Raw genomic sequence first — 23,238 nt, forward strand, 5'->3', positions numbered from 1 at the left:
CCAACTCCATGCCCACTTGGATAGTGGGGAAAGGAAAAGGACCCCTTTTTCCCATTGAATTCTATGTTAAAATGGTCTCAGACCATTTTAACATTGAATCCTATGGAAAAATCTTGACCATCGCATCGCATACGATTTGGTCGCATGCGATGCGATCCGATTTCTAAATCAGACGCCCAGATACTACATAAGTACCGATTATTATTATGATTTTTTTCTACAAGTCCCAGGAGGTGGTTGAAAAGCTGCTCCTTAAACAGAAACCATTGAGGTTAACCAACATTGGTACCATTGATGGTAATCCCCATGTGGCCATTCCTAGGTAAATTTCTCTACTCCAGTTTTGAATTCACATTTAAAATTGCCAACATCATTCTCTGCAACGGACCTTGAAAACAAGCTTAGGGAAAGTTTAGTTCTTTGATATTGTTATGTCTACAGATACAGATAGTCGCTTGGAAACTAGTTTCATCCATCAACAGACTGCTGACACTTTAATACTTCTAGGTTTCTACGCAGACATTTCCCACCTGTCGTAGAAAATGTTGGTCAGGCAATGGCCCTTATTCAGGTTGACTCACAAGTCTGTGAATTTCGCAGGACCATCAAATGATTTTTCAAGCGTTCGCAAATGTAAGACACCTCTTTGGTGTCTTATATCTGCGAGTGCCTTACAGGAAGCGGGCGGCCAGCTGGCATCCGCTGATGTCAGAGATGCCCCCCCCCCCCCGCGCACGATCGGGGAATTACCATGGGAACGCCCATGAAATGCTGGGCGCTCCAATGGGTGTATCCCCCAGCCCGCAAACCCACACCCTCCGCCTGCAGTGATGTGTGCGAACACCAGCGAATAATCACCATGGCCGCTCACACACAGCGGCTGCACATGCACAAACTGACCATGCGCAGTCGCAAAACATCTCTCCCCTGCAGGAACACGTATTAACCTGAATAAGGGCCAATATGTAATAATTAGCACCAACCGTAGCTCAGAACCTAGTACTGGAACTGAGGTTTTTAACAGAGAGACATTGAATATTTCCATCGCGCTTCTAAAAAAGGGCCAAGAGAGCAAATTGTGCTTTTACTTGGGAAACGGACAGGTTGCCTTTGCGTCAACCTTTCGGATAGGCCCAGAATAAGAGCAATGTATCACTCATAAGCCATACATTGATATGAGCAGTAAGTTCTTCAAATGATATACATAACGAGGTTCAGGGGTGCTACTTTTACCAATAACATATATTTAAAAAAAACTTCCTAAACTCCACCCAAACTTTTCAGATTGGAAAGTGGATCTTTTTGTGGCCTTCAGATGAGACTAAGGGGGGACATTTGCTAAGAAGGGAGTTCTGTTTTAGATGGGATGTTGCTATGGGCATAGAATCAGATACTGGGGGAGATTCTCTAAGAATCTCCGCCCCCGTTCGCCGCCCATCGCATATTTAATTATCGCATATGCTGTAACATATGCGATAATTAAGGCAAAGGACAGCTCTTGCGTTAAGAGCTGTCCTTTGCGGTGAGAGTCGCCGGGTCCCAGCAGGTCCCGGCGGCTCTCCCCTCCTTCCCAAACCCGGCGCTGCTGCTGCTGCGCCGGGCTCTCCTCCTCCCTGCACCCGGAAGAGGATCAGTGCAGGGAGGAGGTCACAGGTCTGGGCAGCACTGCGCTGTGCTGCCCGGACACAGGTGAGGGGGGAAGGGGCGGCGGAGGGTTGCGGTAGAAGCCCATTGGCTTCTATGGGGCATCGCCAGATTTTTCTGGCGATGCCCCCCGCCGCGGTAACCCGGCGGGGGATGCTTACAGCATCCCAAAATGCGGCAAAAACCCCGATAACGGGGTTTTTACCGCATTTTTAGCTTAGAGAATCTCCCCCACTATTACATTCTAGAAGGTGCTAAATAAATAAGTAGATGCTGATTGGTTGCCCATAGCAACAGCCCATGTGAACTAGAACTCCCATCTTTGTAAATCCCCCCCACCTTAAAGTAGGCATCATTAAAATGACAAAACCAGCCGTGCCCCCTGGCATAGAGATGCATCCTTGTCACCGTGACCCTCCCCCACCCACCGTACTCGATTCCTGGAGCTGAACACTGTGGTTGTGACAACTAGCCGGTCATGAAGAATTGCTTGCTGCTGGCCATGCGGGCTGGACTTGGGCTCAACCGTCAGTGCTAAAACTCAGAGGTTGGAGGTGGCTGTGGGCCTGTAGCTTCCAAGTACCCGTATTCTTCTGTGAATGTGTCACAGTCTACTCTTTGGTTGTGGTATACATTAGTGGCTCCAATGCAGCGGTTACCTGCAGGCTTTCCCGGCACCAGTGGCGACTCTGCGCTCTTTGGCTGGATGTGGGGACCTGCAGCCAGTCCATTGCGTCTGAAGCGGCTGCTGCTCCAGGTTTCAGGTTGGCCCATGCACTGCTGTAAGCCGCTTTGTAGCTCTCAGCAGCTTTGGTGCACCTCCTTCCAAGCGTAAGGAGATGCGATGACAACCAAGTCAATATTTCCACCTCCACTTGGTCCACATTTACTGTATGGCAGCAGCTGCAAACACAGCTGGGGTGATTGGCAGAGTTCCTGTGGCAGTTTTCTGGAAAGGCAGGCATACAGTGACCTCAAGATGCTGATCTTCTTACTAGATAGGTTCCCATCTACAATACTTTGGAAGAGAACCTTTCAGACTCTCTGCTTTACAAGAATTGAAAGACTCCCCTGTAGCGCCACCTGCGGTGTTCAGCTTCTGGCGGATGTCTCTGCAGCCGGAGGTGATTGAGATCTGTCAATCATCGTTTACATCCTTTAAAAAGGGCTCCATGGAGATGGTGCCATTAGCTTCTGATGAAGGACCTTATGGTTTGAAATCCTTTTATTTTACAGAAGTTTTATGTAAGAAAAGAATTTATCGTTTATTTTCACTGTGTTATGTGGCATCGCTTATTGTGACACAATTGTTCTATATGTAGACTCCTGCTTGCACCTCATGTCATCTGTCCGTCACCCCTTCACACTAGATGGATAGCGCCACAGAGCAGGGCCCTCTTCCCTCATTATCAAAAGCCCTCTTCTCACATTTCACTTACAGCTTTCTCCTGCTCCTTACATCTAAGCTGTAGTATGTATTATATTGCAGCGCTCTTTGTTATTTGTACTAAATTTATTATTTACTGTAAGGTTAAGTTCTGTCACCCAGTTCTGTTCTATGGTATGCCCTTTGTACAGCGCTGCGCAACACCTTATAGATAACACTTAATAATTATACCAGGCCGTTATGGACCTAAACATGGATGACCTCCTGGAAGTCATAGACCTCAGCAAGACTGACGGTTGGGCATTCTCTGGTCTTTTTGTCTGGCAGCAATGGAGTCAGATACAGAATTTGATCCTAACTGGCAGTGTGGGGCAGATCTGCAGGAGTAAACGCCGAAGATTTTTCTGATATTGGGTATTCCGCCTTGGTAGCTTCAAGCATCTCCTGGCCCTCTACTGCAGGAGTGGCCAAACTGGTCCTCGAGATCTACCAATGGTCCACGTTTTCCAGGTTACCTAGCTGGTGCACAGCTGTAGTCATTACTGTCACATTTCCCAGATCACCTAGCTGGTGCACAGGTGCAGTCATTACTAACTCACATTCCCCAGATCACCTAACTGGTGCACAGGTGTAGTCATTACTGTCACATTTTCAAACATGCTGCATTCATTCCTACTATAGATCCACATGTTGCCTGGAAAACATGCACCGTTGGTAGATCTTGAGGACAGGTTTGGCCACCCCTGCTCTAAATCTTACATCTACCTCCTTAGGGCAGTGTGCTTCAGAAGGGTAGGTTCTGCCTCTGCTCACATCTGTCCTCTGTAACAATGCTTCTTTAGGTAAGGCAACTCATGGAGTGGCTGTCAATTGGGATAACACAGCCAAGTTGAAATAACTCTGTTCATGGATTAGCAGTGCTAGCATAAGGTCTTTGCTTTTACACATCAAGAAAAAAAAAATGGGTTTGTGTCTAGAAAGGAGGGTGGTTTAGATCAGTGGTTCTCAACCTCAGTCCTCAAGTACTCCACCCCCCCCCCCCCTCCCCCCCCACCAGTGCACATTGTTCAGGTCACCCGGCAGGTGCAATCATTATTCACTGACACATTTTAAAAGATCCACAGGTGGAGCTAATTATTTTAGTTGTGATTCTGAGGAGACCTGGAAAACATGCACCGTTGTGGGTACTTGAGGATCAGGGATGAGAACCACTGGTTTAGTTGAGGACAACTACAAGTCTTAGACCACCTGGCTCAACAGTAGTTATGGCACTACTTGAGAAAAAGATCACCCAGCTGAGCCCATTACCAAACGATACTATCTGCATCTGATACAAGATATGTTCCAATCAGAAGGTAAAATGGGGTATCATGAGGAACGCTGCAAGGTTATAATGGCTTTTGTTTCAAGGATGTCGACATACGGCTCTACATCACACAACCTCTTCAGAACCTCCTAAGGGTCATCTAACACTTTCTCTAGTGTTTTGCCTACACGCACATTTATATATGTAACTAGCGAGCAGTCCTAGAAGTGACCAGGTGAAAGTTTTGCACTCAATTATCCCGAGATGGAAAGTGATTATAGGTTGCTGTACATGTAACACAATATTGCAATGAAAGAGCTCCTCCAAAATGATGTTAACTCCACATTAGACACATTTATTATAGGCAAGTGTTCTCACACTGGCCAGCCACGCATGCACCTTCTATGAGCTACGCCCTGAGGGCTTTTTTAGTCTTTTACTTGATACATCTAAAAAAAAAAAAAAAGTCTTTGCTTGACCCCCTTTTGTCAAAGATTAATCTTCATGCTACTTCTGATCAACAACCAACAGCCTTAGTGAGAGGTGCAAATGCACGGGTATGGAAAGTTAGGTCGACCCAAGAAAGGTCAACACTCCTTAGGTCAACAGGCAGAAGGTTGACGCATATCTTTAGGCATCTAAATGTCTAATTCTGGACACTGTCTTCGTGTACGGCAGCCACTTGCTATACTCGGCCCACCATTCTATTCTCCCTCCATGCCCTAGTGGATGGTAGGGCATGAACTACCACCTGTTCTGGAACCACAGTGCGGGGGGGGGGGGGGGGGGGGGGGATTTGTCAGATTAACGTTATACACCTTAATCTTACTTGACCAATACTCTACAAAAGAAATGGTGAAAACTGCATCAAACTCTGTCCAGCAGTTCTAGATGCTTTATAAAAAGGGTAAATAAAAAGCTTTTAATAAAAAAAAACTAGGAGCCGTTGCCCATAGTAACCAATTAGATTCTGCCTATTTTTTCTCTATTGCATCCTAGAAAATTCTAAAGCTTGATTGGTTGTTATAGGCAATAGGGTACTTGTTTCCTAGCACGGCCACAATCTTGTGGATCGTGTACCTTTAAGTTAAGGTACACGATGGACCCGATTTCCTTTGAAATCAGGTCCATTTTGCCGGCAAAGGTACAAAATCGGGGGCATCGCGTCGGTCGGGACCATTAACATTGCGACCGACGCAATGCCCCCGATTTCCCCATAGGCTTCAATGTTAAAATATTTTTTAACATTGAAATCGTGAGGATCGCGTCGGTATTGTGCCATTATAATGGCACAAGATGAGATGGACTTGATTAAGTCCATCTCACCTTTAAAAAAAAATGTGAAAAATGTGAAATGGCCAATATGACCCATTTCACATTATAGATGTCCCCGTCGTCACCCCACAATAGACGCCAACCCAAAGCGTGGCGAGCGCAGCGAGCCCGCGAGGGGCGGCGGTGCGCGCCCTCCAACCTTTTCATTCCCCTACTATCCACGTCGGCGTGGAGTTGAGAATAGAATAGTGTGGCGAGCGCAGCGAGCCCGAACCGTGGCGAGCCCCGCGAGGGGACGTGTATAACTTCACAGGTATACGCGGGGCTCGCCACGCTTCGGGCTCGGTGGCTCGCCACACTATTCTATTCTCAACTCCATGCCGACGTGGATAGTAGGGGAATGAAAAGGTCGGAGGACGCGCACCGCCGCCCCTCGCTGCGCTCGCCACGCTTCGGGTTGGCGTCTATCGTGGGGTGGGGTTTACGTCGTTAAATTTGGGGGTCTAGGGAATATTTTACATTGAATCCAATGTAAAATCGGGTCCCAGGGACCCGATTTACATTTCATTCAATCAAAAAAAATCGGGTCGAAAATCGGGTCGATTTTTCCGACACGACCACCCCGATGTAAATCGTTGTGGCCGTGCTAGGAAACAAGTACCGGCAATAGCCTCTTATTCATGGACTAGGTGATTCATCGCGCCCTACGGGCGCTCTTCACACCGTCGTAAGGGGCTGCGACCCCTTAATTTGTGAACGTTTGTATATGAGAAATATGGTTAGAATTGTATGAAAGATGCCCTGTATTGAAACTTAGGTGTCCGCGAATCGCGGGAGGGGGGGGGGGGGGGGGGTTGCGGAGGGTGCCGCGAATTGCAGGAGGGGGGGGGTCGCGGGGGGTGCCATGCTGCGAATTGCGGGAGGGATTGCAGGGAATCGCGGGAGGGTGGTCGCAAATCGCGGGAGGGGGGTTACGGGGGCGGGGGTTGAGGCGTATCATGGTAGGGGGGGTCGTGGGGGATGTGCCGTGAATCACGGGAGGGGGGGTCACGGGGTGGGGTGCCGAGAATCGCGGGGGGGTGTGTGTGCCGTGAATCGCAGGAGTGGGGGTTGCGGGGGGGGTGGGGGGGTGTGACGCGAATCGCCACAAGAAAAAAAACACAGAAAGGTCAACACATGTAAATGTTGATATAAGTGTGGCACTTCATTGGTGTCCATGTCGACACATGAGAATGAATATGAAAACATTCAAAAAATGAAAAAAAAAAATTCAAAAACTCATGTCAACCTTTTTCATTGTCGACCATAGCCATGTCAGTGTTTTCCATGTGCAATTTAATTCTGGAGCTGCCGCGAATCACGGGGGGTGCCGCGAATTGCGGGAGGGGGGTCGCGGGGTTGGGTGCCGCGAATCGCGGGAGGGCGGGGTTCACAGGGGTTCCGGTGGGGGGTTGCCGCGAATTGCGGGAGGTGGGGGGTCACGGGGGGTGCCGCGAATCGCGGGAGGGGGGTTTGCGGGGGTGTGACGCGAATCGCCACAAGAAAAAATCAACACAGAAAGGTCAACACATGTAAATGTTGACATAACTGTGCCACTTCATTGGTGTCCATGTTGACACATGACAATGAAAACATTCAAAAAATGAAATAAATCTTCAAAAACTCATGTCAACCTTTTTCATTGTTGACCATAGCCGTGCCAGTGTTTTGCATGTGCCATTTAATCCTGGGGCTGCCGCGAATCGCGGGAGAGCGGGGTTCATGGGGGTTCCGGTGGGGGGTTGCCGCGAATTGCGGGAGGGGGGGGGGGGGGTTTGCGGGGGGTGTGACGCGAATCGCCACAAGAAAAAATCAACACAGAAAGGTCAACACATGTAAATGTTGACATAAGTGTGCCACTTCATTGGTGTCCATGTCGACACATGACAATGAATATGAAAAAATTAAAAAAATTAAAAATAAATCTTCAAAAACTCATGTCAACCTTTTTCATTGTCGACCATAGCCATGTCAGTGTTTTGCATGTGCCATTTAATCCTGGGGCTGCTGCGAATTGCGGGGGGGTGCCGCAGGGGGGGTCCTTTTTGCCGCGAATCGCGGGAGGGAGGTCGCGGGGGGGTGTTTTTTCCGCGAATCAGGGGGGGGGGGGGGGGGGGGGTCAGGGGGGAGGGTTTACAGCGATTCGCGGGAGGGGGGGGGTCGCGGGGTGGTGGTTATGCCGCGAATTGCGGGAGGGGTCGTGGGGGGGTTCTTTTTGCAGCGAATCGCGGGAGGGGGGGTCGCGGGGGTGTTTTTGCTGCGAATCGCGGTAGGGGGGGTCGCGGGGGAGCGGATATTTTTAACGCAAATCGCGGGAGGGGGGGTGCGCGGGGGGGGGGAGGTTTTGCCGCAAATCGCGGGAGGGGGGCGCTCACCTGGTGGCTGTGGAGTAGCAGTGCTGGGCAACATGGGAAGGCAGTGGGTGTCTGGCACTGTCTGTGGGCTCACTGGGCTGGTTCTCTGTCACATACCTCCCAACATGACCCTCTCCAGGAGGGACACATCGCTCTGTTTCTAGACTTCCCCTTAATGTATGATTGCCATCACCTGTTTTAAACAGGTTAATTTCTCAGAAAAGGTGTTCAGCACAGATGAAGGCAATCACACATTAAGAGGAAAGTCCAGGAACAGAGCGTTATAGACACAGACACCCACTTTGAGTGACAGATGTAGCCAAATATATAGGAGATAGAAGCTTTAGTAAAATGTATTCATTAACCCTTTAAGCGCCAACATCTGTTGGAGATGTGCAAAATAGCCACTAAAAAAAAATGCCAGAGTCTCACATTTGTTATATAAATTCAAATAATAATGTGGTGTTATAAAATTCTTATATAAAAAAGGTAAACATTACGATGAATAAAAAAAAAGGTTCGCTTGGCAATTTCTACACTTATTGATAAATTCACTTAGCACTCAAAGGGTTAAAGATTAAACAATCGCCTACAGCAGGGATGGGGAACCAGCTTGCATCCGATCACCTGTCTGGTCAAATAACTGACTTTACCTTGGAAGGGAAACACTGCTGCAGAGGGTATTAACCTTTCAGACCGCAGCGAGCCAGGCGGAATACTGTGCGCTAAATGGTTTATGCTACTGAACCTTAACATTGTATAAAAATCACAATGCAGTGACCAGTTTGTGTTTATTTTAATCCTCTTTTCGACAGACAACAAAATAAAACAAGACTTACATTTACCTTCGACTTTAAACATCCAGACACATTAATAAAGCATCATTACATCACATCCACCATGCTCTAAACATGCAATGACCACCAAAACGAAAAAAAAAAAAAAAAACTTTGTACGTCAACATCCAGTTTGCACCGGTGAACTCCAGCACACAGCCTATATCAGTGATGGCTAACCTTGACACTCCATCTTTTAAACTACACATCCCAGCATGCCCTGCATCAATTTTACCATAACAGGGTATGCTGGGATGTATAGTTCAACAGCTGGAGTGTCAAGGTTAGCCATCACTGGCCTATACGTTCACTTGTGATATCGCAAGAGACTCAAATGCAGAGGCTGCGTCTAGTGGCAACAGCTTTCCATAGAACAGCGCAGTTTGGCTACATGGTAATCCAATTCTACCAACTATTCTGCGGAAGGATATATTGTAATATTTACTTATAAAAAGATTTTAAAATGGTCATAATGTTCTTTCATACAAAATGCTCTAAAGAAACAGCACGATCTTCTGAAAGCAAATCCTGACTTTAAACTGTTTCGATAAGCCGTGAGTCACGTCAAAGTCTAAAATATGAAACCTTTAAGAATTGGCATAGTACACCTTGCAGGGGAAAGACCTGTTGGCTATACAATCATGCAACTAGAAATCGGTCTGTCTCTTATGCTGATCTATCCTAATAAAAAAAACTGCAAATTATCCTGCCATCCCCTTATGCAGTTGAAATGGGGCCCAATGTATTTATAGATTAAAAAAAAAAAAAAAAGCCAGAACGGATGAAATCCCTGAGTTTAAGAAATGTTCACATTTTTGTTTGCAAGGCATATTACATAAACACCAGAACTGCATTACAATGTACTAGAGACTAGCCAGAAGTCAATATGGCCAAATTAATCTCTGTCCAAACCAAAAATTATTTGCAAAAATAAGATAACAATATTTAAGTATATTCAAAAGAACTCTTAATCATTTTAAAATGAACAGCAAAGAATTGAGAGGGTGGCGTTGCCTGCACAAGTAGTTACAAGTGAGCACAATCCACTTGTGGATTTCACGCTTTGCAGGGGGTGCAAATATATTACCTCAACCATTTGTATTTTAGTTGAAAAAGGCGAGATGTCATTGATCTCTTTTTAAACGGGAGCACAAAAAAATAAAAATAAAAAAAAAGTCCTTGAAAAGGTTTCTTGCTTAAAAATAATTTGTTCAACCAATGGTGTTAGGTATATACCAAATGCCCAAAAAAAACAAAAAAAAAAAACTCATCACTACGTCCCACTCTGGAAAAATCTTTGGTAAAGATGTGCGCTTGCCCGAAATCTTTTGTCCAGGACGGAAAAAAGATTTCAAGGCTAATTTATGCGCACATCTTACGATCGCAGATCTTTCTAGTGTGTGGGCACCTTGAGACACAGATCTGGTGCACATTATCTTGTGGCTGAATCTTTCATTTTACATTAAGTTTTTCTTAAGGTTAGCGTATCCCATTACACGCCAGCATAAATCCACTCCAATATACGAGTGCATCCTCATTTACCCCACTCAACAGCTACAATAGTCTACTTCTTAGAATGAATAAAAAAAAAAAAAAAAAATTTAAAAATGAATGGTCAGCTACTGAGGTATCAATAAAAATTGATCAATGATGACGAAATCTAAACAAAATTAGTTTGGTTTTGCAACTAAAAATGAAACCGCCAACATATTTTAGGATTACACCTCTATAGCGTCAAAAGGCAGACAATCTTCTGACCTGATATTCTTTTATTGAATAGTTTTGTAGTATTATAGAAGGCACTTACAATACAGGGAAGAAAAAAATAAAAAGGCACCAAGTGCGCAAAATGTAAAAGACACAAACACATTAGGACAGAACAGAAGAGCACCCTTCCCTGTTAATACAGTACATGAAACAGCTACAGACTTCTTGTTTTTCTTAAAACCAATTTGAATATTTTTTTAAAAAAAAGATAAAAATTCTACTTCAACATTTAAAAAAAAAAAAAAAAAAAAGTACGGATCGAGGAAAGACTATACACACTGGGGAGTCACAAGTTAGTGGTTCTTATTCATGGCAGCTTTTAGTTTTTGCATTGTAAGAGATCTTGGTACATATCGGCAAGATGAGCAGCTTCCCTCTGGCCGGACAGCAAAGCACCATGGGTGGTGGAATAATACTTTCTGTGCGTGGCCTCACCAGAAAACATCACCTGCATGGGCTGGAAGATAAAAATAAATAAAGTGAAAAATAAGAAGACACTGGTGAAACAAACGTGGGCAGACATTTTTGTTGCAACCACTTCATTGTGAAAAGAGAATCTATTCGTGTTTCTGCATTGGACACACATTCAAGCATAACTCATATTCTTTTTCTTCAACGAGCATTAGCCTTTTTGTTAATAAAATGTGTACTTTTTTGTTTCTATGTGGCATTTTTAAAATTAAAGTCTGTGATTGGCAAACATGCAACATGTTTGCCAATTTCCATTGTCTTAACAACAACGTTTCCAGGCAATTTGTGAAATATTGCAGCACGATGAGGCCTACTTGCGTTTCACACTACATAACTAAAATAAACTGAAATAATAAAACATTAAAATAAAAAATTACAAAAACCTTGTACAAAAAGCAAATTTTTTTAGTTTTAGCCATTGCCTGGAGGCAAGTAATCACATGCACATTAAACTAAGGCCTATGGGGGGTATTCAATGTCGGTCGACCTCCCGCAGCCATCTCCCGACAGGGGAGATGGCTGCGGGGCCCTATTCAATTCTGTCATCCGTGACAGCATTGAACAGGGGTTCTCCGCAGAACAAGCCCGACATCACAAGCTGTCGGGCTCGTTCTGCCGAGAAAAGCCGGAAATAGGCAAGCTCCCTGCTGGAGCTAGTCTATTTCCGTCCTCAACTTGCGGCCACGCCCCCTTGTCGCCGCTCGGCGGCCGGGACATTGAATCCCAACCGCCGAGCTCACGTCGAGCAAAGCGAGAACAGGACAGGGCCACGGCTGTCTAGCTTGCTCGACAGCCGTACCACTGACATTGAATAACGCCCATAATGTGGCCACACGAAAACACTTTCATAGGATCGGTTTGCCTTAATGATAATATAAAATCAGCCACACCGATGTCTGTTCCTGCCTTACAGCACGCTCTGCAATATAAAAAAAAAAAATGACCGATCTCTAAGATCAGTACTGGACCTAGACATGTTAACTGCTCAGTCACTCCCCTATTCTGCATTTTCCAGTGCAGTCCAGACGTACATTTAAAAAAAAAAAAAAAATTGAATCTGGTGCAGTGATATGTGCACAGTCCAAAAAGCCCATTTAAATACTTTTAATGGTTCTTGAATGGGGCTCTGCATGAACCCCTAAGGATTCTATGCAGGAGAGGTCTGCTTCTTCAAACACAGGGCCTGGAATTCATACACTATAAATATAGTCCAGGTTTTCGCCACAAGGAAGGTAATAGAAGCAAGTATACCATTGCATAAGTCTCTCACATACATACACAGTAGACACATTGGTACATACAGCAGTTTTTGAGCTCTCCGTATAAGGCAGTGGCTTCACCAGCTTTTCTACATCCTCTCCGCTGGAGCCTACTTGAGTATAGGAATAGGACCCGAGGAAGTGCGGGTTACTGCCCCAGAAGGACCTCAGGATACGCCGAGGTTTTGGAATGTTAGGATTCCCTACGGGGGGAAAAAAAAAAAATAGATAAATTTAGACAAAATAATTAATTGAATAATAAATTGAACACTATAGAAATGTCACCAATTTGATAGCCATGACCATAAGCAGTATTTAAAAACAAGATTTTAAATTGCAGTTTTAAATTTACTGCTCAGTTTCAGGATCCTTCATTAGTGTTTAAAAGTATTAACTGTTTTTAGAAATATTTGAAACAACATTTTGGATTGAAACTTAAGATCACACAATGATTTATCGGAATGGATACCAAGTAAAATTATGTAGATTGAGATTTATAAAAAAGCAGCCAGATAACACTTCCAAAAATATAAATAAGAAAAAAAAGAAAGTGTCCCCATTGTAGATCAACTTGCCATTTCCACCGTAGAAGCCGAGCTCATTATACGGACAGGATTGAGGAAAAATAATTAATGTCCTTCACCAGTCTGATTATGCAGGTTCTTTTAATTGGACCGTTTCTGACCTTCATTAAGTACACAGGCTGGAAGCGAAGCCCTGGTAAACATTTGCAATAGATGCATATTGTATTACATAGCAAAACACAGCCTGTGTGCCAAGTCTGGGATGCCCTCTGCACTGTGTGTATTATATGTATCTATATAGCTCAGGATACTTATTCCTGTTCAGAAGAGGGTTAATTTGCCATTTGATTAAATGCAATGAATATTTTAACAGGCTCATTCCTTAGAGGGTTTGTGTTGCATAGAGTGAGCTAGCGACATACAGAAAACGGCTTCCAGGCCTCTAACATCTAGTACAGAGCGGGGGCATGGTCTGCATTGGGTAAGTAGGTCATTTCACGGGTGCACTTAGAACCGGTATATAAATCCCAACTCACAGCTTGACCTTATAGAAATCAGTTTGCCATCTCTCTGGCTACACTTTCCACACTCCAAGAAAGTTGGTTTTCAACTGTAACCCAATACTCTGTTAATTAGATAGAACATTCGGCTGCACACACCACCTGCAGCTAAGAATGCATTTTAAGGATGTAGTTCGAACTGGCTGTGGGCTTCTCTAGAATCTCAACGGAAACGAGTTTAACTGATGCGGCCTCACCTCACGTCCACTATGAGAACAGGACCAAACCTACTAGCCCTCTGGCTAAGACCATAAGTACCCCAGGTCTACCCCGTGAAGATGAGAAGTTGCCTATAGCAACTACATTTTACTTAGGTTTCAGTTGTATTTTGCAATATCTATCGTATTGTTACTCAGGAGAATCTGGAAAATGCTAACCTGTAAATTTCCGCAGTAGCTCTGTGCAGGTTTCAGCGACCGTCTCGTTGTCACACTTCTCCATAATCAGGGCCTCATCACCACAGATCCATCCACTAAGGACATAGCCGTACCTCTCCGGAGGGTAGAGCACATCAAAACTACAGATCTTCTTGTACCACATCTCCTCTGGATAGGTCAAGCTCTCGCTCTCCGCGTCGTCTTCCCAAACAAACTGGATGCTGTTACACTCGGGACTCCAGAAAGGTTCCTCAAACTCCAGAAAGATCTTATCAGTGGTGCTAATCCCAAGTTTCTCGATGGCCGTGGCCTTGTCTTCAGGGAGGCATGGGTGAAATAAGCTCTCGTGGCACTTCTTCAGGACACCCAATGAAACCGTTACGATCACGTGATCGGCAGGGATGAACTCGAAGTCTTCGCACTCCACAAAGACAGGATAGCCCTGGTCCTCTGGGTGGTCGACGTTGTGGTCAGCCACTCGCTCAATCTGCTTCCGTACGGACTTGTTCCAGTGGATGCACTTGATAGGCTTGCGTAGCTGTATGACGGACTGTGGGATGGAGGAGGACAGCAGTTCCACAATCTTCATGAAGCCACAAGGAATTACGTGATGGGCACCAGGAATTTCGGTCCATTCCCCAAACTCACTGAGTGAAACTTCATCCATACTATGGGAACTGCTCTCACAGCTTTCCACCTGGTAGGAGACCATCACAAAACAAAAATTATACATTATAAAACCAAACCATCAGCTGGTCTGGCTCCCTATGAGGTCATTTTCTGCGCAGGACCCCATGGTCAGTCCAGGCTATGGACGGTCTGGCATAGGGCATATAGAGACAAGTAACATTTATTCTGTACATGTCCTGATGAAGAGGTTTACTCAGTTGCTGAAATATTGATCAACAGCAGTCTCCTGTCTTGTGTCTGCAATGATTGCCACTTTACATATAGGTCTTCTATTGGTCTTCCCTGCCTCGGAGTTCTGAAGAGGTGGGCATCTGCATTCTGTATTAAGGTCTTATTTCAAATGTTTTAAAAGGTGGACAGACTAGATGTTAGGGGACTGTAGAATTTAAGTTTGAAAAAAAAAAAAACCAAGGCCGTAAATAACCACGCAGAACCATTAGCCAGAACCATCTCCATCTGCTAAAACTTTTTGAATATCACTCTTTATGCTTGTACTTGCACTGTCCGTTTTGAAAATGCCCAGCTGTACCTCTTATGACTTTACCTCTCTTGCTGTTCCATTGAGAGTAGGTGTCCCTGATTATTTTATTCTTGGCCCTCTTCTCTATCTCTACATGTCCTCTCTGGGTGAACTTATTTGTTCACTCGACTTCCACTATGCCGAAAATACTAAAATCTTCCCCTCGTTTCCTGATCGCTCTCCTTCCATCCTAACTCATATCTCCAACTGTCTCTCTGCTGTCTACTCTTGGATGACCCAGCGCTATTTTAGACTTAAAATATCAAACACTAAGCTGACCTCTTCCGACCCTCCTGCATAAAACCTGACCATCTCTCATCCTAACCTGTTTATGCTCACCTCTCCCCCTTCTGTGTCACCCCTGTCTGTCTAACCCTCCCCTTTAAAATGTAAGCTCTCACGGGCAGGGCCCTCTCCTCATGTGCCTTTCTTAGAATATATAAACCACTGCCACCCTGATAATTGCTTCAGTGTCCTGTCCTCTGATGCAACTATCTGTATTAACCATGTACTTGTCCTAAACTGCCTTGTAATGTAATTTGTTATGTGTTTTTGATTATAACTATGCTCTGTAAAGCGCTGCGGAATTTGTATGCGCTATATAAGAAACTGTTAATAAATAAATAAATTAGCCTCACATTAGGAGAGTTCAAAGCAAGTTTTTTTTTTTTTTTTTTTTTTTTTTTATGTAAAAAGGAAGTCACTTGGAAAAAAAAGGTCATAATAGAACAGCTAATGTAGGCTATTAAGAAATCAGAACTAATTAGCATTGGATAATCAACAGCCATCAAAACTTCACTCAATAAGGGCCAGATTTATCAAGCTTCAGAAAGTGATAAACACCCAGCCAATCAGCTCTTAGCAGCCATGCTACAGGATGTGGCAGAGTTATCAACTGGTTCCTCACGAGAAGCTTCCCGGGAGGTAGCTGGTCCTGGAACCTGCCTACGTCGTACACTATGTGTGCTATGTGGAGGATAGGCAGACCAGTCTTTACCTTTAAGTACTGCTGAATCATAGCCAGCTTCAGCCGCTTGGTGGTCTCGGAATCATACGGATCGGCCTTGATGCGTTTCCGGACCACGTCCCGAGTAAAGACGCCCACGCTGTTTTGGCTCTCTGCGTTAACTGGTTTTCCATTCTGAAAGAACTCCTGAGTCAAGTTATAGACCTGGATTAAATTTAAAAAAGACAGAACACCATCCACATTAGTACCCAGAGCTTACACTTCGTTGCCATTATCATATTAGTATTTGTTTGGACTTATTTGCCATGACTTATGGGGACTTAAATTTTATACAACTTGAAAGCGTGCGCATGGTTGCTATGGAGTTTTATGGTTGTTTTGGGAAGGCTGCGTTTACACCCAGACAGGATGATGTCATCAAGTGGTGCAGCAGTAGGATGGGAGAGTGGTCCCAGCCAGAATGCCCACATTTATGTGGTGGGCATACTGCAGTAGAAAGGTAGGTTTGTATGGTTTATTTTTATCTAGAGGACCATAGGATAAATCTATTGAAACATTGAGTATTAAAGTATTGTGCATTTACTGAACCCATGGGTGCTGCACCATTGTTATGGAGCATGGAGGTGGTGGAGTTCTGCTGTGGTGTGGCTTCAGCTGGATTTACAGAATTCAGTAACCTGGATGGATTGACCTAACGAAGAGTCCGGGGGGAGACCACTAGCATCCACCGCCCCACATCACTGGCTACCGAATTCTTAAAAAAAAAATCACATATGCACCAACATTTACAATTAGTAACACAAAAGGACAGTTCTTGCAAAAAGCTCTGTCCTTTGCAAAGCCGCTCCGGCAGTGGACTTCTGGGTCTCCGACCCGGGAGTCCCTCTGAACAGGCGCAGAGTGACAACACCGGCCGCGGGGCGCACTGGGGAGGGATCTGTGACTGATCCACCACACAGCAAAGCCCATGGGCTTCTATAAGGTATTGCCAGGGCCCTCATCCCCGCAGTGGTACCGCAGCGTGCAGGCGAAAATGCATTAAAACCCTGAAAACAGGGTTTTTACTGCATTTTTTTGCAGCAGCGCATCCCACCACAGATCTTAACCCCACTGAAAACCTCTTGGCGACTTGGAGTGACTGGTGTGTTCTAGGCACACTTCATAAAGCAGGTTGGCAAAGCATACCTCCTGCTGTTGTCTAAACACTGGTGGACAGATTGCCAAGAAGGACGTCTAAAGTAATCACGGCACATGGTGAACTGGCATTAAAATCTCCTTGATCTATTCACCAGTGTCCAGTCACTTGTCTACAGAGGGTCCAGTCATTCAGAATTAGTTAGTATTCTAATCAAGGCGCCGCTAACTCTAACTAGCGGATTTCTGCACACAAATCTAGGGCGGCAACGCCGTTTTAAGCGCTAGCGTAGTGCAAACAATGATAAACACCCACAAGTACCAGCATCCTCCTTATAAAGGATAGATTTTTATATATTAAAGTGGAACCCTGGCCCTGCCAGGTCTGCTTTGACTCGCCGCAGTGGCAGCTGTAACAGAGCACGGCAATGCATCCTTGTATACGCGGATCCCAGCGGCACGTGTCCTGCATATCAATGCATGACCTGTGCCCCCCAGTGTATGCCGCAACTAATTGGGAACAGTCTCGTCCGCTGCAACTGGGCTGTGAGCACCCATTAATCACAGGGATTGCATGAATAATAACCGGGGCCTCCATGTAGCTAAAATCTCATTAAGTATTACAATTGCCCACAGATGGGAAACCGCGAGGAGAGTGCAAGGGAGTTAAATACCACCAATTCCTCACTTACAGCATGTGAAGTCAGATTAGCAGATCAAAAAATTAAAGGGGAATTATTGGATTCTTGCAGCAACTGACCAGGGGCAATTATTGTAGGTCCGGAAGGCTTCTACGTTCCGGATAGCAAACACATTTTAGCCCACTATATTTATGAGCGTTCTATAGAGGTCAGTCGTGATCTACAACATACTGCAAGGACCAAGTGCCACACAATAGACCGCATGCGCATTATACCGTTACATGTTATTGTAGTCAGCAGTAGTGTAACATTGGTTGTGGGGCTTCACCCATCATCTAGAAGTGGTGTCATTTCGTCCTGCACTAGAGTGCTACATTAGCTTGTCCAGGTGAGGAGCAGACACAGAATGACTGACAGCCAATCAAACACGCTCTGCAGAAATACATAACGCTGCGTAGGCCACACCACCAATCCAGCTCCTAGCCGTAAGCATAAGTAAATGTGGGGCGGCTTTTATTTAGGAAGTCAGTCTCAAACTTTTTCAAACCCGAGATAAAAAAAAAGAAAAACTCATGTCGATTTTTTCAGTGTTGACCACATCCATGTCAACCTTTAGCCTGTCGACCATTCTCACTAGGCATCAATCTACTCACTGTAGACCTAGTCAATGTCGACCCGGGGACTGGCTACTGTCTTAACACAGAACTTCACCTTATGGTTAAGAGGTCCTGCGACTGCAGCTTGCACCAACAATGGTATTTTATGGTAGATTGCCCTTACCTATTTTGGCAACGAATGCTGTGCCGGAAAAGCCAATCGCTTTGCAGCAGGCAGAGGACCAACGGCACATGACCGCAAGAAATATTTGACTTCCAGTCATACTCGGCTACGTAGTGAGGAAATGGGTTCCTCAGACTGTTAGGTCAGATTGGAAATTCAGACACGTCCCAATGGGGAAGCCTCAATAGCCGCATTGAGACCGACACAAAGGCAATATCAGAGCTTCGCTTCTTAAACGGGTTTAGTTACCGGCTTTTAATTTGGGAGTAGCAAAAGAGCCATTGTGCCAAAAGTCTGTCTTCTGTAGACAGAGATAAGGTATCAAGTGTCGGATACAATGCCAACAGTCTCTCGGCGAAAAAAAAAAAAAAAAAAGTTGATGCCGCAGGGCTTCACCTATCATCTCCAATCTCTATAAAGAGGTTCCGAACAATGCTCGCAGAATGTGCCACGCACTACATCTAATAAAAGGTTTGCAGAATAATCTAACACAATAGAGTATGTTCCAGGCTGTCTAACATAACGCTCTGTACAGCCCAAAAAAGTAGACATGCACAAGGTTGACGCTGGGGAAAAAAAAAAGTCACATTTTTCACTTTTGTGAAAATGTTGACAGCTAAGCAAGCGGACCCCCAAATTAGGGTACCGCTTTCCCTACTATGTTCGACACTTTACCAACTGGAGTCCACATATGAAAAAAAAAAAAAACCCCGAAGGTTGGAAACCAGTGGTCTCTAACCTTAATTTGGGAGTAAGGGGGTTATTTTGGTTCACTCTTGACAACTTCCTTCTTAGATGGACAAAACCATGTGCACTGCAGGTGGGGCAGATGTAACATGTGCAGAGAGAACTAGATTTGGGTGGGGTTTTACTTCAAAGTAAAATCTATATTGCAGTGTAAAAATAAAGCTGCCAGTATTTACCCTGCACAGAAACAAAATAACTCACCCAAATCTAACTCTGCACATTTTACATCTACCCGACTTGCAGTGCTCATGGTTTTGTCCATCTAAGAAGGAATTTGTCAGTGAACCAAAATAACCCCCTAAGTTAAGAGACAAATTAAGCTTTCTTAGGCGCTACTAAAATTTAATTTTAAAAATAAAAAACAGGCTAACAACCCCAAAAAATGCCCCTTCCACAACACAATGCCCCACAGTATGGCTTTTAAATTTCATTTCCAGGGGTGAAATACACATTGTCAGGAGGTTACATTGTATTAAATGCAGCTTTGAAAAGCTGCATCTTCAGTGGCATCAGCGATTAGCGGTCCTGGCACTTCCAGGTAACACTGCAGCACTTTTCTACCTGTCAGATGTTAACGCATGTCTCCTCCAAGGTGGCCAGCCGCTCAACCGGTATAACTCGCATGTCCATGATTAGAGGGACAGTCTATCAACCCATTCTCTAGAGTTAGGACCAGTGGGACCACCCAACCTTAATACAGCCAGTTGGAAGCGGTGTGAACATAGTCTGTGTCCCCTACATCCCGAATTAATGTGATGAAGGTTTCACAATAACTTTCATAGACTTACAGCTTATGGTCAACATCTTAAGACAGAGAAGATTAAATATGTTAAATTTACTAATCTCTCATTCCATTTAATTGTAGGCATATCCGTTTCATCTAATGTGAAACGTCTCATTATCTGATTAAATAGATCCGACACAAGGTGGCAGCTTCAACGCACGGCCAGAAATTCATTAAAAGGATCAGGACAAAGCATTTTTCAGCAACTAATCACAATTCTAAACAGAACAGGATAAGGATTCAGCCCATAACCGGCTGTTCCAGAAATACAAGAGGCTGCTGAGTCACCCATACCGGGAAGGGTCAGCAAAACAGTCACTCACAACCAGATGCACGGTAGATAAAAATGTATTTAGTAAAAGTTGCAGGAGAGCAGACTCCATGGCTTCTAACCAAAAGTGAGCATAGACCAATTCCCCTTTCACACCAGAAAATGCAGGGACTTACCTGGGTATATGGTCCCTGGATCATGCAGGGACATTCCCAGGTTGGCCCCTTTCGCACCAGCCTAGTCCCTGAATTTTCTGGTGTGAACAGCTCATGCCAGGCAGTTAATGGTTAAGGGGAAGCAGCGAAATCAGGGAGGGGGGAATTAGGCAGTCTCACGTCACATGGTTGATCATCTCATGCACGCGCCGCGCCCTCCTCCCCCCCCCCCCCGAGCTCAGCAGAAGCCAATCAATGCCTATCCCAGTCCCCGCCCCCTGACGACTGCTGCATATTAATGAGCCAGGGACAATGCGCCACAGCTGCCTCATCACTGGGGATTCCAGCTGCTGCCCTGCTCTCAGAGTGACCTGAGCCATTCAAGAGGACATCCCATCTCCTGAGAGGCAGAGACCGGCGGCTTCCCCAGCGGTGGAGTGACCGCAAGCCGGGAAGCTGGGTAAGTACCTTTCATACCAGCCTGTATCCCGGGCTGGTCACGTGAGCAACCCTGCTAGCTAGCAGGGTTCAAATGTGCCGGGATTTTGGCCCGGGAGCCTTTCACACCAGCACCAGTCCAGAGTTGTTCCCGGGGTCAACCAGGGAATTTAAGCTGGTGTGAAAGGGGTATAAAAGGCCATTTAAGTGCGGATACTGGCAGAATGTCTCTCCCAACACAACCTACAACAGTGTCAACCAAACTAACTGGCATCAATGCCAGTCAACCAGCAATGGCCAGAACCATCAGATTCTTTACATGATCAAATCCAGTCTTTTGTTGCTCAAGCCAAACATCCATTACTACCTGCCCGGATGTGGACTGAGTGGAGCGCTCTAATAGACAATGAAGTCTGGAAGTTCCGCAATTCCCCAGCACTCCCTGGTTATTATATAATGTGACTCCAAAGGATCTCACCTCGTTATAAACATCACTGAATTCTTCAACCAGATCCTTTGGGATCCTCTGTCCACTGCTGGTGAGGTAGTGCGCCACTCCATTCTTGGAGTACAGACTGATGCGACCAACACTTCTCTCGCCATCTGTCGTTTCCTCCAGTAAGCCATTGTCTTCTGCTAGATGATAGATGGGATTGCCATTCGACCCATGGATCCAAGTAGCGCCCAGTTCAAATGTAGCGTGTTCTAAAGAGGAGAGCAGAAAATTTACAACAAATTCTTAAAACTGCCACAAACGTAAGAACATGGACCATGAAAGGAATTCTGACCAATGGGAGTCGTTACCTTTTATTTATAAGATGGACGGTGTCCTGTCAACGCAACAAAAAATATAATGTCCAGTTAGTGTTTTTTGTCTTATTGAATGGGGATTCCTCTGTGCAGGTCCACTGAGGACTAGTCAGTGGGTGGTTGAATGGGTTTTATTTTTTTATTCCCTTTAGAATAGAGAACCACATTTCAAAACCGCGACCTACTATGATTTTAAACATGCCCCACAATATAAAGATTGAGTCTACTATAGATGGGGACTGACCCCTCAAGATGGTGAAAACTTCAGGCAGAGACCCACATTTTGGAGTTGAAGGCCAGAAGAAAACCAAAGATCAGCAACTTTTTGATAAAAAAATCCAACTTTATGCAGGAAATAAAAGGGACGTGTCAACTATCGAGCTAGTATCAGTTCAGACTTCCCTCGGTTTTTGGCGAGGGTAAAGGGACCACTACATTACAGATGGTGGGCTGAGCATCTCCTGAACTGTTGAGAATGGGATCCTCGTGTTTCTACAATTGGGGTGAGACGGAAGGTTACTGTGAAAAACCATAATAAGCTGGACTTCTCAAGCAATATGAGGAAGGGTAGGGTAGTGTTGAGGCGAGAGGGTTAGGACGCTACTCACCTAGTTTTATACTTTGCACTCTACCTCCAATTCGATCCGATGCCTCAAGGATCGTAACATCCGTGAATCCTTTCTCAAGGAGAAATTTTGCAGCAGAGAGGCCTGCAAGACCCGCCCCAATGATCACTATACGCGGTTGTCCGTTTCGATGTGGGCCACTACTAAGAGGATCATCTGCGTTGTCTGAAGATATTTCACAACTTTGCATGCCGTCCAAGCTCTCCTTTTAGTTGACCTGGTGAAGAAGACACAACACGTCAAATATATAAGGAAAAAAAGCCACCACACAGGTACAGTGGTATGGTTGAAATGTTAACACTAATGTCTTTCTGACCAGTCAGATGTAGGTTATTAAAGGTGAACCCATTAACAAGGCACAGGTACAAAATACTTCTCTCCTGGACTTCCCCACTTGATGTAGGTTTAGTCACATATAAAGGGACTACATTGGTCAGGCCAAAAAAGGTGACTTCAATCCTAGTTTAAGCGTGATGTCCTGGAAGGGTCTGGATTTAAAGGAATGTGAAGATCCTGGCAGAGGTGACAAGAGTCCATATTAGTGGACTGGATATTAGTACATTACAGACCACTGGCAGAGGTTATACACAATAAGAGGTCATTCTAGTCAAGATTTAAAGAACCCAACCAAAGAACAATTTTATACTACCAGATTGTGGACTCCTGAGTAGATTCTAAAGCAGGGCTGGGCAACACCGGCCCTCCAGATGTTGATGAACTATACATCCCAGCATGCCTTGCATCAGTTTCAGCATGGCCACATAGCAAAACTAATGCAAAGCATCCTGGGATGTGTAGTTCATAAACATCTGGAGGGCCGGTGTTGCCCAGCCCTGTTCTAAAGGCTAGTATATTTTCCCCCCTGAAAAAAAGGCT

General features: G+C 45.1%; 1 protein-coding gene across 4 annotated transcripts in view; it reads right to left on the minus strand.

The window, feature by feature from the left end:
* Positions 1–8,782: 8,782 nt before the first annotated feature.
* SMOX (spermine oxidase) overlaps positions 8,783–23,238 on the minus strand; it is an 82,474-nt gene continuing 68,018 nt past the window's right edge. For all 4 annotated transcript variants that reach the window (XM_083181620.1, XM_083181540.1, XM_083181378.1 and 1 more), the window contains 6 exons: positions 22,345–22,579; positions 21,405–21,631; positions 16,007–16,180; positions 13,800–14,496; positions 12,381–12,541; positions 8,783–11,065 (listed from right to left, as the gene is read on the minus strand). In XM_083181620.1, the coding sequence (XP_083037746.1) occupies positions 10,928–11,065; positions 12,381–12,541; positions 13,800–14,496; positions 16,007–16,180; positions 21,405–21,631; positions 22,345–22,552 (1,605 nt within the window). In that variant the 5' untranslated portion in view covers positions 22,553–22,579 and the 3' untranslated portion in view covers positions 8,783–10,927. The remainder of the gene's footprint in view (positions 11,066–12,380; positions 12,542–13,799; positions 14,497–16,006; positions 16,181–21,404; positions 21,632–22,344; positions 22,580–23,238) is intronic.

This window comes from Crinia signifera, chromosome 1 (genome assembly GCF_055691185.1).
Source record: "Crinia signifera chromosome 1, ASM5569118v1, whole genome shotgun sequence".
Classification (NCBI taxonomy): Eukaryota; Metazoa; Chordata; class Amphibia; order Anura; family Myobatrachidae; genus Crinia; species Crinia signifera.